This window comes from Loxodonta africana, chromosome 17 (assembly GCF_030014295.1).
Source record: "Loxodonta africana isolate mLoxAfr1 chromosome 17, mLoxAfr1.hap2, whole genome shotgun sequence".
NCBI lineage: Eukaryota > Metazoa > Chordata > Mammalia > Proboscidea > Elephantidae > Loxodonta > Loxodonta africana.
The window spans coordinates 50,197,883-50,221,698 of record NC_087358.1 but is presented as its reverse complement, the minus strand read 5'-3'; the positions used below and the strand labels follow the sequence as shown (position 1 = coordinate 50,221,698).

General features: G+C 36.9%; 1 protein-coding gene across 2 annotated transcripts in view; it reads right to left on the bottom strand.

The window, feature by feature from the left end:
- Positions 1-23,816, bottom strand: part of DIAPH3 (diaphanous related formin 3) — a 588,341-nt gene that overhangs the window by 393,906 nt on the left and 170,619 nt on the right. For both annotated transcript variants that reach the window (XM_003412593.4, XM_064270057.1), the window contains one exon: positions 23,524-23,654. In XM_003412593.4, the coding sequence (XP_003412641.1) occupies positions 23,524-23,654 (131 nt within the window). The remainder of the gene's footprint in view (positions 1-23,523; positions 23,655-23,816) is intronic.

The window sequence follows — 23,816 nt, the reverse complement described above, 5'->3', positions numbered from 1 at the left end:
TATCTACACGAAAAATAAAAATACTGTAAAAAAAATTTCATCTTCCTCATTTGTACACTTCTATGCACACAGTTTGACCACCTATAAATGTGCACAATTTCTAATATTACAAAAAGAAAAAAGACACTTGCCGTTTAGATTAGCAGTCTCTTGTTGGGCTATATTACTGATCCAGTAAAAGCTATGGAATAAGAAAATTCAAGAATGCACTTAAACAGGAAAGATACCCTTCCTTAAAGGAGAAGACTGAAAATTGCTATTATAGTTAAAGTAAGGAAAAGGTTAAACAAAAGTTGGTGTTTTCAAACTCAGATGCAATTTCAAAAAGTGAAGAGTTTACCCTTCACTATCAGCCACAGACAGATTACCCGTAGGCTTTTCAAATCTTGCTTTCATGTTTCATGAAAACACCTACAGCATCCTGCGTAACTTTGCCTTGTTGGCATTTATTCCTATTTCACATGCACCAGGGAAGCCTGAGATCTAAACACGAAGGAGTAATTGGAGACTTTGACTTGGGCTGGTGTGGAGATCCATGGCCAGAGTCTCTGTTCATCAGGCCCTCCTGGGTTAGTACTTCTCAGTGGGACTTAGACATTTTGTTTGAAGTGCATTTTAAACAATTTCTATATTCAAAATTATATCTATAAAGATATTCTAAAGCCAATATAAACGGTTTAAGATTAGTCATACTGCTATCATATTCAATTATTGTGGAAAACAAAGAAGTCACTATTCACAAAATTGCCTTCTACCAAACTATAAAAAAGTATTTTAAGTTATGTTAGTATAACAAAAAGACATTGTACTGAACATGCTTATGTTGTGGCCCATGGTAAAATTCAGGAAGTATAGCAATCCGACTAGATTAGTAAGCTTTCTGATCTAAGTAATTAATTATCAAACATTAGCTGTTTTTAACATATGTCATCCCTAACACAGCAACTATCACTAGAATAATAAAACTCACAGAAAATCTCAAATCAACCATCTCTGGACACAGTGGATAAGTTGATTCTACACTGCAGAATTTGAATCACTAAAGAAAAAAAAAAATGACACACGTGTATATTACATAAAAACTAATTCTCTATAAAACAAAACTTACTAAAGTTGAATACAAAAAGCCATCATACCAAACCACTTTAGATTACAACGCTTTAACTCTGTGAGAATTAATCTCTACACAATTAGAGAGGAGGCAATTGCCTTCTGCAAACTAGACTACATCCCACATTACACAAAACATATCAAAAAAAAAAAAAGTGGAGAGGTGACTAAGATGTTTAATACCAAAAGAAACACTTGAATTTTGAAACATGGAAAGAAAGCTGATGAAAATATTTATTGAAAAGATATTACAACAGAAATTAAATGTGCATATAAAGTCTCCCTATTTGCTTAGTGTTAGGCCAACGTATTAAAAAGGTATCATTCACAAACCTCTTTCTCTTAAGCCCCCTCACTCCCCACCCCAACTATTCTCAGCAATATCATTTTTGAGGACAGGCGCAAATATCACTCGCTATGTCTTCTGCAAAAGATGTTCAAGATAAAAAGTGATATTCAGTAGGTAGGTCTTTGTTCCTGACAGAAGTTTATTGAAATCCATAGCTTTCTACAAAAGTGTAAAATTTCTAATCATCAGTGTAAGAAATAATCTGGAAAAAAACAAAATGATCAACTAATCTACAAATGATCGATCTTCAGGAAACAAAATCTGCACTATTCTGAGCCTGTCAGCGTAGGATAATCAGGCATTACGTGGTTTAACTAGAAACTGCACTCACGGATGGATGAGCATCGTGTAAATGTTTCCACTTCATGAATAGAAATGACACAGAAATCAGTATGACATTTGTACTGGAAAAAATTGCTTTAAAATGACAAGAAGCAGTGTGCTAAATACTACTTTAATACAAAATCTACCTCTTAAAATTCCCTAACAGGAAAAAAAAATCAAACTCTTGTCTTTTATTTGCCTCAACAGAAACTTCTAAGTACAGCACTTTCCAAGTAGGAGTCTCAATATAGGAAAAAAGAAGAGGTAAAGAGGTATATAGCAGGGGAGGAAAAAAAAGTGAGGGAAAGGGAGAAGAGGTCTCTAAGATTAAATGTAAAAGTTCAATCCAGCTTAGGCTCTGAAATTCAATTACTGCTTTGAGAGACAGAGGATGAAATCAACAGTGTACTAAGTGGTTTCCGACATATTATTGACTTTAGGAAGCAAATGCAGTTGCCTCATTGAGCAATAAGAGCAATAATCAGGTATCAGATTTACTTTGTGGCCAAATGAAACAAAGCACCATCATGTGTGCTTCCCATACATTGACCCTCTGTTTTGTTTAGAGCTATTACCTCTCTTCCCAGATGTGTTCTTAGGAAGGGAAAGACAAAGGCATCACAGATTGTCAGGTAGGTAATAAACCTACCAGACAATCTTGACTGCACACTCATTGAATAGAGGGCCATTTCTTATTTGTCTTGGAATTCGCGGCACCTGGGACAAAGTAAGCACACAATAAATAGTTTGGGAATAAAACGTGAATCCCCTTCCGTCTGTAAAGATAAGGAAAGGGATATACAGAGAGGTTACAGTCACTTAGAAATAGCATCTAAGTTTGTGATGCCCAGGCCAGTGCCCTTACTTTATATATGTAGAAAAAGGCACAAAAAGATGATGCATACTATGCCATATCACAGAGCCTGCCTCAACCCTCATGCCACCAATACCAGTCCTGCTATTCTTGGATGGATTGTTCTATAAATATACATTAAAACTCATTGCCACTGAGTTGATTCAGACTCACAGTGACCATAAAGGACAGAGCAGAACAGCCCCATAGAGTTTCCAAGGCTGTAATCTTTATGGAAGCAGACTGTCACATCTTTTTCCCATGACGTGGTGGATGGGTTCAAACCACCGACCTTTTAGTTAGCAGCCGAGTGCTTAACTACTGTGCCTAACATAGATTAAAAATCTTGCTAATTGATGACGTTGAGTTCTTATATATCCTTGCTGATTTTTGTTCTAGTTGTTCTATCAGTTCTTGAGAGAGGGGTGTTGAAGTCCCCAACTATAATGGCAGATTTGTCTCTTTCTCCTTTCAGTTCGATCAAGTTTTGCTTCATATACTTTGTAGCTTTGTTTTTTACAGCATAAACATTTACGATTCCTACAACTTCTCAGTGGACTGATCCTTTTTTCACTGCGTAACGTCCTTCTCTGTAGCTGGAAATTTTCTTTGTTCTGAAGTACTTTTTCTGATGCTAATATAGCCCTTCTTTTAGTTAATGTTTATGTAATATAAGTTTTTACTCTCCTTTTACTTTCAACCTGCATATATCTTTATTTTTATTTTATTTATTTTGTTGGTGGTGGTGAGCATATACACAGCAAAATAAACAACAATTTAATAGTTCTGGGAATTCCAGAACACTTAATTGTGCTCATGAGCAACCTTTACATAGATCAAGAGGCAGTCGTTCAGAGAGAATAAGGGGATACTGAGTGCTTTAAAGTCAGGAAAGGTGTGTGCCAGGGTTGTATTCTTTCACCATACCTATTCAATCTGTATGCTGAGCAAATAATCCGAGAAGCTGGACTATATGAAGGAGAACAAGGCATCAGGATTGGAGGAACACTCATTAACAACCTGTGTTATGCAGATTACACAACCTTGCTTGCTGAAAGTGAAGAGGATTTGAAGCACTTACTGATGAAGATGAGAGACCACAGCCTTCAGGATGGATTGCACCTCAACATAAAGAAAATAAAAATCCTCACAACTGGACCAATGAGCACCATCATGACAAACGGAGAAAAGATTGAAGTTGCCAAGGATTTCATTTTACTTGGATCCACAATCAACGCCCATGGAAGCAGCAGTCAAGAAATCAAAAGACACATTGCATTGGGTAAATCTGCTGCAAAGGACCTTTTTAAAGTGTTGAAGAGCAAAGATGTCACCTTGAAGACTAAGGTGTGCCTGACCCAAGCCATGGTATTTTCATTCACATCTTATGCATGTGAAAGCTGGACAATGAATAAGGAAGACCAAAAAAGAATTGATGCCTTTGAATTGTGGTGTTGGCGAAGAATATTGAATATACCATGGACTGCCAAAAGAACGAACAAATCTGTCTTAGAAGAAGTACAACCAGAATGCTCCGTAGGAGCAAGGATGGCGAGACTACATCTCACATACTTTGGACATGTTTTCAGGATTAACACTTCTTTGCTCTAAATACTTCAAAAACATGCCACTTCCTAACAGAACTTGCACTACCTGACCTCAGAACCTACTATACACCTACAGTAGTCAACACAGCCTGGTACTGGTACAATGACAGATACATTGACCAATGGAACAGAACTGAGAACCCAAATGTAAATCCATCCACCTATGGTCACCTGATCTTCGACAAGGGTCAAAAGTTCATCAAATGGGGAAAAGACAGTCTTTTTAACAAAAAGTGCTGGCAAAATTGGATGTCCATCTGCAAAAAAATAAAACAGGATCCATACTTCACACCATATATAAAAACTAACTCTAAATGGATCAAAGACCTAAATACAAAGCCAAAAACTATGCACTTCATAAAAGAAAAAATAGGATCAAAACTACAGGCCCTAATACACAGCATTAACAGGCTACAAAGCACAACCAACAAGCTCCAGAGGCTAAGCTAGACAACTGGGATCTTCTAAAAATTAAGCACTTATGCTCATTAAAAGACTTCACCAAAACAGTAAAAAGAGAACGTACAGACTAGGAAAAAAAAAAAAAAAAAAATTGGCTATTACAAATCAGACAAAGGTCTAATCTCTAAAATCTACAAGAAAACCCAACATCTCTACAACAGAAAGACAAATAATCCAATTAAAAAATGGGCAAAGGATATGAACAGGTACTTCACCAAAGAAGACATTCAAGAGGCCAACAGACACATGAGGAAATGCTCATGATCTCTAGCCATCAGAGAAATTCAAATCAAAACCACAATGAGATAACATCTCACCCTCGCATTACTGGCATGAATCAATAAAACAGAAAATAACAAATGTTGGAGAGGCTGCGGTGAGATCAGAACTCTTATGCACTGCTGGTGAAAATGCAAAATGATACAACCATTTTGGAAAACGATATGGCACTTCCTTAGAAACCTAGAAATAGAAATACCATATGATCCAGCAATCACACTTCCAGGAATATATCCTAGAGAAATAAGAGTCATCACAAGAATAGATATATCTACACCCATGTTCATTGCAACATTGTTCAAAATAGCAAAAAGATGGAAACAACATAGATACCCATCAACAGATGAATGGATAAACAATCTGTGGTTCATACACACAATGGAGTATTATGCAATGCTAAAGAACAACAAAAAATCTGTGAAACATCACATAACATGGGTGAATCTGGAGTGCCTTATACTGAGTGAAATAAGTCAATCACAAAAGGACAAATATTGTATAAGACCACTACTGTAAAAACTCATGAAAGGGTTTAAATATAAAAAGAAACAATCTTTGATGGTTATGACAGTGGGGAGGGGTGGGGATGGAAAAACATTTAAGAGACAATATATGTCATAACTTTGGTGAAGGGTAAGACCGTATACAATACTGGGGAAGCCAGCACAGCCTGTACAAGGCAGGGCCATGGTAGCTCCACAGACACACCCAAACTCCCTGAGGGACCGAAATGCTGGGCTGAGGGCTTTGGGGACCATGGTCTCAGGGAACATCTAGCTCAACTGGCATAAGAGAGTTTATAAAGAAAATGTTCTACATTCTACTTTGGTGTGTAGCGTCTAGGGTCTTAAAAGCCTATGAGCAGCCATTTAAGACATTCCACTGGTCTCACCCCTTCAGGAGAAAGGAAGAATGAAGTAAACTAAAGACACAAGGGAAAGATTAGTCCAAAAGACTAATGGACCACATCTATCACGGGCTCCACCAGACTGAGTCCAGTACAACGAGATGGTGCCCGGCTACCACCACTGACTGCACTGACTGGGATCACAATAGAGGGCCCAGGACAAAGCTGGAGAAAAATGTAGGTCAAAATTCTAACTCAAAAAGAAGACCAGGCTTGCTGGCCTGGCAGAGACTGGAGAAACCCTGAGAGTATGGACCCCGGACACCCTTTCAGCTCAGTAGTGAGGTCACTGAGGTTCACCCTTCAGCCAAAGATTGAACAGGCCCATGGAACAAAACAAGACTAAAGGGACACACTAGCCCTTGGGCAGGGACTGTAAAGTAGGAGGGAACAGGAAAGCTGGTAATAGGGAACTCAGGGTTGAGAAGGGAGAGTGTTGATATGTCGTGGGGGTGTTAACCAATGTCATAGAACAATGTGTGTACTGTTTGATGAGAAACCAGTTTGTTCTGTAAACATTCATCTAAAGCTCAATAAAAAAAAAAAAAAAGAACAGCCAAAAACAAAAGCATGCCACTTCCTTTTAGCCTCCATGGTTTCTGGTGAGAAATCTACTGTCATTTGAAAATTTTCCCCCTATAGGTAAAGTGTTGTTGCTGTCTCACTGCTCTCAAGATTTTTTCTCTGTCTTTATTTTTGAGAAGTTTGACTATGGTGTGCCTTACTGTGACTTTATTTATTTATTTATTTATTTTAAGTTTATCCTGTTTGGAGTTTGCTTAGTTTCTTGAATCTGTAGGTTTGCCTTGGCAAACTCAGAACTTCTCAGCCATTAATTCATCAAGTACTTTTTACCTCTGCCCTCTTTAATCTCTCCTTCCAGGACTCTCGTGACAGGAATGTCAGCCCTTTGGTTATAGACACACAGGTGCCTGAGGCTCTGATTTTTGTTTGTCCGTGTCTTTTGTTTTGCTTCCTCAGTCTATTTTCTCTGTTTTTCATACTGGTTAATTTCTATTTTTCTATCTTCCAATTCACTAATTCTTTCCTCTGTCCCTTACGTTTTGCTGTTGAGCCCACTCATTAAGTTTTTACTTCATTTATCATATTTTTCACTTTTGAAATTTCCATCTGTTTTTTTTTTAAAGGTTTTTTCTATTTCTTTGCTAAGATTTTCTATTTTTCTTTTGTTTCAAGTGTGTTTATAATTGTTCATTGGAGCATTTTTATGATAGCTGTTTTAAAATCCTTGTCAGATAATTCTAACATCTGTGTCATCTCAGTGTTGACATTTATGGGTTGTCTTTTTCACTCAGTTTGGGATCTTCCTGATTCTTGGTATGACATGACTTTATACTGAAATCTGGAAATTTGGGATATTAGTTATAAGACTATGAATCCTACATAAATCCTGTGGCACTACTTCAGCAAATGAAGGAGAGGTGCCACCTCATTATTGCCAGGTAGGAATAGATGTCTAAGTTCCGCACTTGGCATCTGCTGACACGTGAGGGGAAGTGCTCCTCATTACTGTTGGGCATGGGTGGAAGTTTTGGCTCACCCGTAGGTCTCCACTAATACTTCTGAGGCTGGAAGAAGTAGGACTGCCTCATCGCTGTTTACCACATGATCTCCTCTGATACCATGTAGGGGCTTGGGGTGGCCTTGTTACCACTGGACTGTCGTGAAAGTCCTGACTTTCTACTAGGCCTCCTCTGACACCACCCCAGCAAGGAGGAAGTAAAGTGGTAGAAATCCAAGCTCCCCACTCAATCTCTGTTGATGTGGCTGAGAACAGCACCACAGTTTTACCTGTGTTGTTTGGTGGAAATCGGGTGGTTATTTCTAAAAGTTTTCTGTCTTGCTGGTTGCCCGTTTTCTGGTTCTTTGTCTAGAGAGAGCAGGCCTTTGTTAGATTTTTTTTTTTTTGGCTATGTCTGTTGGTGTTTCTGGGTTTGCCACCTTCTTCAGCTACAAGTCCAGACTATAGAAAGAAAAACAAAAACCCAGAGAACTCACCACCAAGCTGTTTCATGGGTCTTGAAGTCTCTAGCCTTTTTGCTTTCTTACATTTGTTTCATATATAATAGCCAAAGTTTTTTTTTTACTCTCTCTCTTTTTTAATTGTGCTTTAGATGAAGATTTACAGAATAAATTAGTTTCTCATTAAACAAGTAATACACATCTTGTTTTGTGACGCTGGCTGCTAATCCCGCAACGTGTCAGCACTCTCCCCTTCTCAACCTTGGATTCCCTATTTCCATTCGTCCAGCTTTACTGTCCCTTCCTGCCTTCTCAATTAGTCTCATATACATGGTTGAGCTACATGTATTATCACTTATTTTATGGGCCTATCTAATCTTTGGCTGAAAGATGAACCTCAGGGGTGGCATCAGTACTGAGTTAAAAGTGTGTCGGGGGTCATACTCTTGGGGTTCCTCCAATCTCTGTCAGACCAGTAAGTCTAGTCTATTTTTGTGAGTTAGAATTTTGTTCTACATTTTTCTCCAGCTCTGTCTGGGACCCTAAACTGTGATCTCTGTCAAACTAGTCCATGGTGGTTGCCAGGCACCACCTACTTGTGCTGGAGTCAGTCTGATGGAGGCTGTGGTAGTTGTGGTTGGTCCCCTGGTCCTTTGAACTAATCTTTCCCTTATGTCTTTGGTTTTCTTCATTCTCCATTGTTCCAGACAGGGTGGGACCAGGTGAGTATCTTAGATGGCTTCTCACAAGTTTTTAAGACCCCAGATGCTACTCACCACTGTAGGATATGGAACATTTTCTTCATAAATTGTGTTACGGCAATTGAGCTAGATGTTCCCCAAGATCATGGTCCCCAGCCCTCAGGCCAGTAATTTAGTCCCTCAGGGACTCTGGATGTATCTATGAAGCTTTCACGACCCTGCCTTGCTCAAGTCGTGCTGACTTCCCCTGTATTGTGTACTGTCTTACCTTTCACCAAAGTGGCCACTTACCTATTGTCTAGTTAAGTGTTTTTCCCTCCTTCCTTCCCCTCCCTCATAATACGAAAGATTGTTTCTTTCTGTGTGTAAACCTTTTCATGAGTTTTTATAAGAGATCTCATACAGTATTTGTCCTTTTGTGATGGACTTATTTCACTCAGGATAATGGCCTCCAGATTCATCCATGTTGTGAGATGTTTCACAGATTCATCATTGTTCTTTATAGTTGCATAGTATTCTATTGTGTATATATACCATACTTTGTTGTTTCCATCTTTTTGATTATAATAGCCAAAGCTTTTAATTATGGTTAGTGAGTGGAACAGAAAAAAGCATGTCTACTCCAACTTCCCAGAAGCACAAATCTGAAATATCCACCGATAAAAAAGTGTAAATGTGGGCAAAGACTCCCATCAAGATACCTTAAAAAAGGTAGTGACAGAGGTAAGAGGATAACCAAGTGAAAATGATGTAGCAAACCCTAAGAGAAGAGAAAGTCTGAAAAGAGAGAATGGTCAACAGAGTCAACTGCTGAAGTGAAGTCAAATAAACTAAGGGCAAAAAAGAACAACAGAAGTGACTTCGAGAGCAGTTTATAATCAATAAAAAAATAGGGAGTGAAATTCTGATTGCAGGAGAACTGGCAGTGAAAGGGGTGAAAAGAATAGAGAAAGTAAACAATAAGAGATAAAGAGTTTTTAAAATGGGCGAAATCTGAACATTTCCATGATATGGGAAAAAAAATCAACAGAAAGGGACAGACTAACGATTAAGAAGTCAGAGGCAATACTTATTAGGAGACTAAAGCCCTTGAGATAATGACTGACAACAGAATCTAGTGATTAGATGCTGGAGTTAAGAAATTGACAAAGGATGTAGGACCTGAAATTGGTCCAGATACATTAAATGAGTCTTTTAAGAAAGAAAAACAGCATGAACAAAGGTACTAATTTGGCTTAACCTTCTTGTAGGAGCACCTCCTATTGACAATGGGTGGTGAGAGAGAGACACAGGAAGAGACCAATAAATAATTAAAATAGTGTGAAAAATGTACGCTATGACAAAAGTGAGCAAAGAATGTCATAGAAGTAGGTGAGATGGCCACCTAACCTAGCCAGAGGCTAGAGAAAAATCCCTACAGGAAATAGTACTTCTCAATTCAAAGAAAGCTTAGCCTACAATTTGATTTGGAAAGATGCTCACAATATATTCATTAAGTTTAAAAAGCAAAAATGGTATATGTCATATTTTCTATTTTTGTTCAAAAATATGCTTTTGATCACATATAGAAAATATGTGTATGTAAGTGTAACTAAACAAACATATTATTAATCAACCCTTACCCAACTACGTCACTCACTTACTAGCTGTTTTCCAACCTCATGTGAAACACTGAATAATGCCTATGGCATAATGAACATTTTTTTCTTTTTTTTTTTTTTTATTGTACTTTAGATGAAGGTTTATAGAACAAACTAGCTTCTCATTAAACAATTACTACACATACTGTTGTATGACATGGGTTAATAACCTTACAACATGTCAACACTCTCCCTTCTTGGCCTTGGGTTCCCCATTACCAGCTTTCATATCTCCTCCTGCCTTCTAGTCCTTGCCCCTGGGCTCCTGTGTTCCTTCAGTCTCATTTTGTCTTATGAGCCTGTCTAATCTTTGGCTGAAGGGTGAACCTCAGGAATGACTTCGTTACTGAGCTAAAAGGGTGTCCAGGGGCCATACTCTCGGGGTTTCTCCAGTCTCTGTCAGGCCAGTAAGACTGGTCTTTTTTTGTGAGTTAAGATTTTGTTCTACGTTTTTCTCCAGCTCTGTCTGGGACCCTCTATTGTGATCCCTGTCAGAGCAGTCAGTGGTAATAGCCAGGCACCATCTAGTTGTACTGGACTCAGTCTGTTGGAGGCCATGGTAGCTGTAATCTGTTAGTCCTTTGACTAATCTTTCCCTTGAGTCTTTAGTTTTCTTCATTCTCCCTTGCTCCTGAAGGAGTGAGACCAATGGAGTATCTTAGATGGCCACTCATAGGCTTTTAAGGCCCCAGACGCAACTCATCAAAGTAGAATATAGAACATTTTCTTTATAAACTATGTTATGCCAATTGAACTAGATGCTCCCCGAGAGCATGGTCCCCACAGAACCTCAGCCCAGTAATTCAGTCCCTCAGGGAGTGTGGAGGTTTACAGAGCTTCCATGACTTTGGCATAATGCACATTTGGAGCTAATGTTCTTCTCTCTAAAATGCCCACATGCTTCTGCTCCCATCACGAATCAGTTGGGCTTGTTTCCAAATCTGTTTATGCCAGTTGTGTTTATTATTATAACTATATAATTTAATTAATGCTGCATAAACAGATAAAATATTATTGGGAAAGGAATTGGTGTTTCTATGAAAACTAAGTCTAATGCTTTTGTTGTTGCTGTTAGATGCTGTCGAGTCAGTTCCGAGTCACAGTGACCCTATGTACAACAGAATGCTTTGCAAAAGTTTAAAGGGATGAATTATTAAAAATTTTGCTGTAAGGTGAAAATGGTTACACTACTCAAAGAAAGTAATCACTGTCACTAAATGGTACATGTAGAAACTCTTGAATTGGTATATGTTTTACTGTGTATATTCTTAACAACAACAATAAAATAAATAAAACTATATTATAAAATTGCTATAAAAGTAGATGGACACAAAAACTAAGTTACTGGGAGATATAACTGAAACCTTTTTTTAAAAAAAGGAGTAATTCTGTACCCATTATTTTCCCAAGAGCCTCTATGTTCTTGTTTCAGTTTAAAACACCAAAACCAGCTTTTGTTTACTCAAAGAAAAAGTCACAAAGAATGAATGTTTTTGTTTTGAATCAAAAAAAATATTTACATATGTGTGAATCACTTATTTTATAACTTCCTGCTTTGACTATCTTTTTCAAATAACCAACCAATTTCATTAGAGAAGGCTTCTTCAGTAGACACATGAGAGACACACACATACACACACACACATATTTCAACCCAAGAAGTGACAGAGACCAGCTAAGTAGATGACATTATACATCTTTTTATTTTGCTTTTGGGTATTATTTATTTTCCTATCATGAACTTATATTATTTTGTAATAAGAAAAGTATTTATTTTTAATTACCCAATGGAATTATCATACATGAATGCCCAGGGAAACACAAAGTTACTTTGCTAAAAATCAATATAAGAAGTGTCTTGAAGAGGAAAAAATGTATATACATATCACTGGTCACGAGTGACAAAGTAACAAATTTCATACCTTGAACTTAGAAGGTCAGCTTTAATACAGTATAATATCCAGATCCAATTTACATTCTTCTGTCAGAGTAATATATTACCAATGCTGAATATAATTATAGCTTATTTTGAGCTTTCATTTTCACTTACCCGTAGCAAGGTGACTAAACACTTGAAATGAACACTTGTGAGGGAGAGTACAAAGCAATTAGCATGTCCTCGAGGGTAAAACAAACACACACCCACATCTCATTCAATGGCCTATACACAAAAATTATACTAAATTACAGAACCAGACCAGGAATTCAGAAACTAAATAATGTTCTGGTTGTAAAATCTACCAAACTTCAAAATATTAATAAGTATATTGTCTGGAAAACAAGTATAAAAATTTTGTATTTAAAACATCATTTATTCACCCCCTGGTATTAGATGAGTAAAGTAACAAACTTACAGTCATTTCTCCTAGTCCCTTTTTAACTGTAACATATTGCAAGGCATAAAATATCTAGAGAAATGTATTCTCAGTAAAATGTCTATGATTATTACTCACAAATAAAATGAAAAGAAAACTAGATTAACAGCAATAATGTAAAACAGAGCTCCTATAAGAGGAACATTAATTCTTGATCTACCAATGAAAATTTAGTAAGAGAACTATGGATTTCAAATAATACATACTAGTATGTACTCTAATCAAAATTTGAGGTCGCTGTTAAAAGAAACGGAAACCCTGATGGCATAGTGGTTAAGAGCTACTGCTGCTAACCAAATGGTCGGCAGTTTGAATTTACCAGGTGCCCCTTGGAAACTCCTTGGGGCAGTTCTACTCTGTTATACAGAATCACTATAGGGTCGCTACGAGTTGGAATCAACTCGAGGGTAACGGGTTTTATTAAAAGAAACATACTGTAGGAAAGGGAATATTCAGTTTGAAACATTTTAAATATCAGTAGGTTTCTTAGTATCAAATCAAACACATCATTAGTTCATGAAAGCATTAACTGAATTATTCATTTTAAAATTTAGATTAATTTGTCAACTCATATATGCGGAAAGAGAAATCACGGTCACCTTCCATCATCTGTTCCCACCCTAAATACTTGTCACTACTGTCCAATACTAGTCAGCTCAGACCATAAACTTAATTATTAAATCCATAATCTGGCCTTAAGCCTATAAAATTCAGTATTACTGCTGTGTCTTCATTCGTAATACTCCCCTCCACAGAACTACCTCCTCTGTAATGACTGAAATAATTTCACTTTTCAAGGGCTAATTCGAGTTTCCCTCTTAGAATCTTCGTTAATTTGCTTCTTCTGTTGCTCACTGGGTTCCATTTCCTGACTGCCCATTTCTCTCCTCTCTTTTACAGCAAAAGGTCTCATATAATTTTATCACAAGTATGAACAGCACTTCGCCATCCATTCATTCAGACTCACTTCTACCTGACTGCTGCCGCCAAGACTCCAAAAATTGCTTTTCTCAAAGGTTGCCAACAACCCTCATCTTGCCAATTACAACAGTAATAGCTTGCCCCACATCTCAGTAGCATTCTTTATGGTTTGCCACTCTCTTTTCTTTTGAAGGCCTTCTCTCTTATGTTTTATGAAGCCAGCCTTTCCAGGTTCTCCTGCTCCTCACAGGTCACCCCTCAGTCTGCTTTTCTGGCTCCTTCTCACTTGCCCAGCCACATATAAATGCTGGAGTTCCTCAGGACTTGTTCTGGTTACTCTTCTACATCTTTACATCCTCCCCAGTAATCTCATCAATTCTTAGGGCTTTACATACAATCCATATATAAACAAGAAATACGTATCTCAAGGCCAGGTTTCTCCTCTGGGTTCCAGACTCCAAATCCAGCTGCTTGTTTGATGTCTCTAACTGTGAAAACTCACAGACACATCAAACTTAATATGTTGCAAATGAATTTTTATTTTCTTCCCAAAAATGCATCAAACCAGTAACAACAAACACCCCAAATACCAGCACAACTATCCACTCATTGCTGAAATAAAAAACCTAGGTGTGAATTCTTGATTCCTCCCTTTCATTCACACCCTGTATCCAACTCATCAACACTTCCTACGAGTGGTAGAGTTTCTGCCTAGAGTTAATCTGTAAAATCTCCCATTCCTCTCCTCACCACTGCCACAGTTCTCATCCCAGTACCCTCGTCTCTCCTGTGGGATACTACCATAGCTTATCTGATCTCCTTGTACACTCTCACCCCTCTCCAATCCACTCTTCCCATAGCAGCAGGAGTGATCCTTTTAAAAAAGTAAATCAGAATATGTCATTTCCTGCTTAAAACTCTTCAATAGTCTCCTACTATATTTAGAATAAAATCTAATTTCTTTACCATGACTTTTAATGCCCCTCACAATTTGGCCCCTGCCCACCTCTTGGACATCTCTAGGGCCTTCTGGGAGTCTACCTTCCTCTCTCTACCTTCCTGACATAATGTTTCCCTCACCTCGGGGTCTCTGCACATGCTGTGCCTCCTGCCCAGGATGCTTCCAGGTCCACCACCACTGCCCACAGTTATCTTAACTAGTTCTTTGTCTTAAACTTCACCAACTCATCCATGTCACTAAACTGTACATGAAGAAACTTAAATTGGTGTGTGTTCTACTATACATATTCTAAAATAACAACAAAAACTAATAATAAATTTTTTTTTTTTTTTAAAAAACCTCACCAACTCAGAAAAATCTCTGACCAGCCTGCATCAAAAAGCTTTCCATCGCAGTGGGATACAGACCTCAAATTCTCATAAAAAGACCAGATTTAATGGTCTGACCGAGACTAGAAGGACCTCAGAGGTCCCGGTTCCCAAATCTTTTGTTAGCGCAAGTATGGAACCATTCCCAAAGCCAACTCTTCAAACAGGGATTGGACTGGACTATAAGACAGAAAATGATACTGGTGAGGAGCGAGCTTCTTGGCTCAAGTAGACACTTGAGACTATGTGGGCAGCTCCTGTTTGGAGGGGAGATGAGAAGGCAGAGGGGAACAGGAGCTGGCTGAATGGATACGGGAATACAGAGTAGAGAGAAGGAGGGTGCTGTCTCATTAGGGGGAGAGAAACTAGGAGTATATGGCAATGTGTATATAAATCTTTATATGAGAGATTGACTTGATTTGTAAACTTTCACTTAAAGCACAATACAAATTTAAAAAACAAACTATCCATTACTCTCTCAATCCCTTATTTATTTTTTCCTTTACTGAAGTAATGCTACCAATTGTTTTATTTATTTATTTACTTGTTTTCTAGGTCTCTCTCTCCAACTACACAGTAAGATAAAAGAAGGTAAGGACCTTATGTCTCTTGTTTACTCTATCACCTAGCACAGCTCCTTGGAATACTTGTTGAATGGATAAATACTCAGTTATATTTTACTGGCATATTATCCATTCCATGTACTTAAGGACTTAACTAGGTAAGAGTTGGTAGTATTATCTATTCTTTAAAGCACAGTAGATGTTTCTCTCCAAACAGAAGCTCAGCATATTGAGGACAGGGAGAAGCCTTTGCAGCTGTCTGGTTTTCCACCAGGGTGGTGCACAGACACTCAAAACACTTTCAAAATGGGCAGAACACATTCATGTATTTCATTTTATTCCATGCTTTAATTTTCGTATTCTTTTGTTACCATTCAAATGAATTTAACCTGCATTCTAATCATCTCTTCTGGTCCCATATTAAGGTTCCACAACAACATAATACTTTGTCCCTCTCCCCAGAAATTCACAGCATGGTGGACAGGGCAGCCGTGCATACAGAAAACAGAGACCCAACAATGCACAGGCTCAAAATAAATACACAAGGAAAATTACATAAATTTCTGATTTACAAAACAGTGCTGTCCAATAGAGTAGCCACCAGCCACATGTGGCTATTGAAGTTTAAATTAAAGTTCAATTCTTCCGTCGCACTACAACATTTCAGGTACTCAAGAGTTATATGTGGTTAGTGGCTATGTATTGAACAACATAGACACAGAACAATTTCATCACTGAAGAAAGTTCCATAGGACATCTGCTCAAATGACCCTAACTTCTATTTTGCTCTGCAGGGCACTCAAGGTGACCTCAATGGTTCTAATGTTAATTCGCATGATTCTTTTCTGTCATCTTTTATGACTTTAATATATGACAGAAGTTGTAATAAACTGTATCTGTTTCTTTCTGACATATATTGCCCATACAACAAAACAGCATGTTACTATGATACAGCAAGCTATGCCACCAGGATTTCAAATACCTGCAGGGTAGTCCATGTCCACTCATATTCGTGGTGGACAAGTTTCAGCGGAGCTTCCAGGCTAATACGGACTAGGATGAAAGGTCCAGAGATACACTCATGAAAACTAGCCAATGACAATCCTATGGATCACAATAGAATACTATCCGAAAGGAACCCTGGTGGCAATGTTAAAGCACTCAGCTGCTAAATGAAAGGTCATTGGTTTGAACCCACCAGCCACTCTGTGGGAGAAAGATACGGCAGCCTGCTTCTGGAAAGATTACAGCCTTAGAAACTCTATGGGACAGTGCTACTCCATCCTATAGGGTCGCTATGAGCTGGAATCAACTCCACGGCAATGGGTTGGGTTAGGATGGCTTTATGGGCTCCAACTTATCAACCACCATGAAGACGGCGTAGGACCAGGCAACATTTTGTTTGTTATACATAAGGTCACCAAGAGTCAGAGCCAACTCCAGAGCAACTAATACAACAACAAAACGACTAAAAATTCCTGGCTAATATGCATGATAAAACTGGATTTTCCTGTACAAGGTTTCCTGAAACATAAAAATTTAAACTTCTTCCTTGGCCAGTGTTATGCCTCCCTTTGTATTAAGCCTCCTTTTCTTTATTTATAGATATGTCAGGGAATACTAAGACAAAGATCATCGTTTTTTAAATTTGTTGCTTACTTCACCTAGCAATACTCTAAGACACAGTAACAAGGCTAAAATACAAGTCTAAGGAATAAACTACATCAAGTTTTTTGTATGTAGAATAGTAATAATTAAAGGACTGAGCTGCTGCAGTTCAATAATTTAGCTTCCTGTAAAATATTTGTGTTTGCCAAAGAAACCAAAATATTCAATACATAACTTCTTACCGATAGCTGTTATAGCCTTGAAGGCATAAGGTTCATATTTCCAGAAACAGATGACTATCATTAAAAATATAAGGGGATTTTCTTATATTTCATCTTTATATCATAAGGAACTGTATAAGCTTAATAGTATTTCTCCAAAGTTGTTACAGTGTTAACTCTGTTTTGTTGCTGTCTTTTAAACAGTAAATTGATCTTTCCAGATAGTCTTCAGTCATATATCTGCCTTTTTATGCTTGAATATCAAACTATTCTTTTTACAAATGAAGATTTTGGGCCCTATGTTACACTGTAGCTGACTTTAAATATTGATAAAACCACAAAACAAGAAACAAATCTGTTGCTGCTGAGTCGCTTCCAACTCATAGTGATCTATAGGACAGAGTAGAACTGCCCATAGGGTTTCCAAGAAGCAGCTGGTAGATTTGAACTGCTGACCTTTTGGTTAGCAGCATGAGCTCTTAACAAGCTTGGCAGTTCAATAAGCAATTTATAACTTATTCTAAATAGACTGGGAGCAATATGTATATTTTTCTTATGAAGAGATTGGGAATACTTCACAATTCTAGGACAATTCAGGTCAAATATAGATTGAGTTGAACAGCTCTTCTTCACCATGTACACAGAGTATGTATTTCTTTTTGAAAACAAATTACAATGTTTTCAAAGTGTTTACTTTTATTGTTAATCCTACATTCCAAATCAAAACTTTTAAGACACAGGTAAAGTTAATTTTGAAACCAAATAATTACGACACATCTTAATACATTTATAAGCTAAATCAAAGCTACAGTATGAATGACAGCACTCAAAAGAGAAAAAAAACAAAAAAACAAACCCGTTGCCATCATATCAATTCCAACTCATAGTGACCCTATAGCACAGAATAGAACTGCCCTATAGGGTTTCAAAGGAGCTGCTACTGGATTCAAACTGCCAAACTTTTGGTTAGCAGCCAAGCTCTTAACTACTACACCAACAGGGCTCCTCAAAAGGAAAGCCTCTACCATTTGGTGAACTTTCAGTCTTCTAAAGCATCTACTGGAACAATGGCGCCAGGTTGGAAGACCTGTGAAAGCCCTAGAAAGTAGTGGCTTGCCCTTTAAACACATCCAGCTAGTTTAGTATTTATTTGAAAGCATTAATAGTTATTTTCTTTCAAGGCATGTTTCATTAATTTTTCATTCATTTAAACTGCTTTTGGAAAGGACAGCAAAATGGCCTAAAAATAGAGGGCATTTTCAACAACTATTTATTTAATAATCAATATTAAGTACCATAAAAGTTATGTATCCTGAATGATAATTTAGACAAAAATAATAAAAGGCATATACTAAGATGTATGATAGTATTTAAATCAAGAGGTAAGGAAGAACCTTAAAATTCTACCTTACACTTTCTGACTTCTTTTGGAAACAACCATGAAAAAAATACTTCTAGGAGATTAAAGGTAAAAAAAGTAAACATATCTCTGAAGAAAATTCTGATAAAAAAATATGAAAATGTTATGCATCCCACTAATTTTTAAATCTACCAAAGGGGAGGTTTCTGATTTCCATGATATACCACACTGCTGATTCGTCCCCTCTTCCCAGCTACAAGCATCCACAAGGAAGACCACCAATGATCAAACGCCGTAGCACTGCCTGTCAGACATTCCTTTTCTGTTCCTTAACAGCACGTACAAAGCCCAGCCCCTTATTTTTAACCTACCAAGGTAACCTCCCGCAGATCACTCTTTTCTTTTCTCAAGACTCCATTGATATGAATGTTTACTCATTCTTGAAGTTTTTTAAAAAATAATCGTTACTCTTTCAGAGTTTACTTCCACTGCATACTCTCATATTCCTGGATAAATGTTGTTGGGTGCCATCGAGTGTATTCCGACTGATGGTAACCCCATGTGACAGAGCAGAACTGCCTCACAGTGTTTTCTCTGTTGTAATCTTTACAGAAGCAGATCACCAGGTCTTTCATAGAGAACATAATAATCTACAGTTAATATTGTTGAAGTGAGTGGCCACATAAAAAAACTAAGATGTTTAAGCAGAACTACCTAATACAATTTTTTTGTGATGACAAAAATAGTCTATATCTGTGCCATCTAATATAGTAAGTCACTACCCACGTGTGGCTATTGAGCACTTGAAATGTTGCTAGTGTAACTGAGAAACTAAATTTTTTATTTCATTTAATTTTAGTAAATTAAATTTTAAAAGCCACAAGTGGCTAGTGGCTACTGTACTGAACAACACAAGAAATAAAACATAGAAAGCTACCTGCCATTACTTACTTCCCTGGCATCATTATCAAAAAGAGATAGAGAAAGAAAGAAAAGAAAAAAGAAATATAAGAATGTAAGTCACCTAGTAAAACCTTTACTTCTCTTGCCCATTTCAGAAATTATCCCAGTTAATACCACTCGAAATCTATATAGATTGTTAATTCTTAAATTTTTTAAACCTAGAACTAATTTTTAAAAATGTTTACATCTCAGGCCTGCCTAATCTAAAATTCCAAAACATATCATGGGCATAAAAATAAATTAAAACATATTATTAATAGGAAAAAAGAATAAATGAAACATGTACTCATATTAACATATGCATTAAAAATTGGACCTTCCCGGTCAGCTCAATTGGACTGGACCAAAAGCAAAGAAGTTTTTGGGATAAAATGAATGCTTCAAAGGTCAGCAGAGCAGGGGCGAGGGTCTGGGGAACATGGTTTGAGGGGACTTCTAAGTCAATTGGCAAAATAATTCTATTATGAAATCATTCTGCATTCCACTTTGAAATGTGGCGTCTGGGGTCTTAAATGCTAACGAGCGGCCATCTAAGATGCATCAGTTGGTCTCAACCCACCTGGAGCAAAGGAAAATGAAGAACACCAAGGTCACACGACAACTAAGAGCCCAAGAGACAGAAAGGGCCACATGAACCAGAGACCTACATCATCCTGAGACCAGAAGAACTAGTTGGTGCCCGGCCACAATCGATGACAGCCCTGACAGGGAGCACAACAGAGAACTCCTGAGGGAACAGGAGATCAGTGGGATGCAGACCCCAAATTCTCATAAAAAGACCATACTTAATGGTCTGACTGAGACTAGAGGAATCCCGGCGGCCATCCTCCCCAGACCTTCTGTCAGCACAGGACAGGAACCATCCCCGAAGACAACTCATTAGACATGAAAGGGACTGGTCAGCAGGGGGGAGAGAGATGCTGATGAAGAGTGAGCTAATTATATCAGGTGGACACTTGAGAGTGTGTTGGCAACTCTTGTCTGGAGGGGGGATGGGAGGATAGAGAGAGAGGGAAGCTGGGAAAATTGTCACAAAAGGAGAGACTGAAAGGGCTGACTCAATAGGGGAAGAGCAAGTGGGAGTACGGAGTAAGATGTATGTAAACTTATATGTGACAGACTGATTGGATTTGTAAACGTTCACTTGAAGCTTAATAAAAGTTAATAAAAAAAAAAAAAAAATTGGACCTTCCCTTAGAGGCTACAGAGAGAGGAAGCCTTCCCCCAGAGCCGGACTTCTATCCTCCTAAACTGTAAGAAAATACATGTGTTTGTTAAAGCCACCCACTTGTAGTATATCTGTTAAAGGAGCAGAAAAAAAAAAAAAAAAAAGAAGACATACAGCAACTGTACCTTTTACTCAAAACACTCCCCAAGAATACTGGATAACCAATAAATCTTATTACCAAAAAAAAAAAAACTTTGTGAACTGTTTTTCATATAATTTCATATAATTCATGATCTTGATAGTAAAAGGTTAACATGGTCATAATTGCTAGGCAGAGTTTCCAAAGCTGATGGATGACTCCAAAAATATTGCACATCCTATGGGAAAAAATAGCTAACTTTCTGTTGCTTATGGTTTTTCCTAAAATTTTTGATTTAAATAAATTCTGATCCCAAACCAGCATTGCTCAGCTCACTTGTTTATTTTTCATTTCTAGTCATGAATTTTAAAGGCTTTTTACTCTGATTTACTCAATGATATCACAGCTCTAACAATGACCTCAAAAGCTTACAAAAATTAGAACTTCTTCCCCCCTAAAATTTAGTCACATATTGTACATAAACAAGAATATATGAAAAACTGACTTTACCAGCAGACACATCATAACTAATGGCAAAAAAAACTACAAAGATTTGCTCATTTCCATAACTTGAAGCTTTACCTCCCCAGCTAAGTCATTCCTCTATCGGGAGCACTGGGCAAAGAAACTCTCTACGGTATCTTCTCACTTTTCTTTCTTTCAAATGAAAAAGACATATGGTATCATTTCTCAGTGTTTTTAAGTAACATCACAATAAATAATCCTATCCATTGTAAAATAAATACCTTTATACTTAACATAAAACACTTTAATTTTCCTTTGTTATCATATTCATCTACTCAAAACATGAAAGACAAAAGGTAAAGGAAGGGACCGCTGCTAATTATGTTGAAAAACAATAAATGATATTTCCAGTGGCCAGTGGCTGCCAGATAAACTCAGAAATGAATGTGAGCTAGCTCCCCATTCTACCCCAAAATACACCCTTCTACATTTTAAACTCCACAGAGACAGAGCCTGGATCTGCTTTGCTATTTACTCAAGCCACACACCTCAGATAGTACTTGGAAAATAGCAAGTGCTGAATCAATATTTTTGGAATGACTACACTTTACATGTACAAATTAAATTGGAAATCAAAGCTTTTCACTTATAACTGATAAATAAGTAATTAAATGCATGCCGTGGTCCAATCTTAATTTCTAACAACAGCCTAGGTAAGACTTAAAAAAACCCAGAACCAGTAAGACTTAAGAAGGCGAAAATTAAAACTTCAAGATAAAATATGTGCTAAGCACTGTGTCTGGTAAAGGGAGGTAAATAAGACATATGAATCCCAGTTCTCATGCCCGACCACTAGTTTAGAGTCTAGAAAACAGACTGAAAGTGGCACCAAAAAAAAAAAAAATTTAAATATATTACAGGGTCTTTGTTTACTGTTCATATTCCTTAGTCAAACCTCACTCACTTTCCTGTCTCAGTAGACAGAAACTTAGGAAAAAAAAAAAAAAACTTGTACTATCAAGGATTTTTTCATACTATAGCCAAACGTGAAAAACATCCAAAAAAATTATTAACCTGAGAGATGTCAAAGAGATCATTTTATAACACTCATTCAATTATAGCATACCATTCTAACCCTCAGAATATATATACATACACATTTATACATGTTAGTAAGCATAAATAAATATTCATTTATTACTGAATAAGAAGCCAAAGCTGATCTACCTTAGTCTCTTATACTTCCACAATATTCTATCACTGCTCGAATATTTCATAATGATACTTCCAGACTGAATTTTTTCCAGAGTAATTGGTTTAGCCATCTCCTTAATTCAAGGTTCGCATATAGCCTCTGAATAGATTCAACCTCATCCATTCAGGTACTACAATTAACATACATGATATACTTCAGGTACATCTCCTTGGGATTTTTTAATGTCTGTCTCCTACCATCCAATAATCTCACAAGTTTAAATATGCTAGTTTATCAAAATATAGTTATATGGATTTTTAAATTTCTTACATATTTATTTCTCAAAGGTATCAAAATTTAACCCCATTCCAAAAGCTTGAAAACTGATTTTATAGAAACATTCAATGGTAGTGTTGCCAGATAAAATATAGTTAAAATTTAGATGTCTGATAAAGATGAATTTTTTTTAGTGTAAGTATACCTGGAATTCAAACTTCCCTGGGCATCTTGTATTTTTATTTGCTAAGTCCAGCAACACTAATCTATGGGCTCCTACAAAGGCACTATTTCTAAAAATTAATCAATGGCTTTTTTTTTTCTTGCTATGTCAAGCAAGAACCAAAAAGAATATCTACAATGCCAAAATTCAGAATGAAACTCAACCACATTAAATTGATAGTTTCTGATCATGATTTCTCTCTTCTAAAAAAAAACTTTAAGTTTTTTAAAGTTCTAAGAAAAAAAAATAAAAGAACGAGTTTTTTAAAAGTCCATGAGCTATGCACCACTTAAAAATAATTTTTTTTAAAAGTTACTATTGAGACTATATTTCTTCGTGCATATAAATATTATGTATTCAATTTTTACCTTGAGAAGTTGTTGAGGTAGACCAGCTTTTTATTTAAAGTTGGCATGAGGGAAATATTAAATAAAAACAACAGATTGATGACATCTGTTAAATTCAGTAACATGCCCAAACGGTGTTCCAATAGGTGAATTACCTGACAGGGTTACTGGTCAAAGACACTCGGAGAGACTCGAGGCATGTGACAAGTCTCTCATCTGCAGATGCCATTTTCAGTTCATGGATGAATTCCTGAGGGGCGATCTGTCGGCTACTCTTAAGACTTCCCTTTAAAATAAATCAAAAAAAATTTTCTTAGTTTATGAAAAGTAAAGATTATTCATCAAAATAATAATAGTTAATCTCACCTTTCATTTTTAAATGCTGTACACAATTACTATAAGTAATATTATTTTGGGAGGATGATTTTCTTATTTCTGCCTATAAATC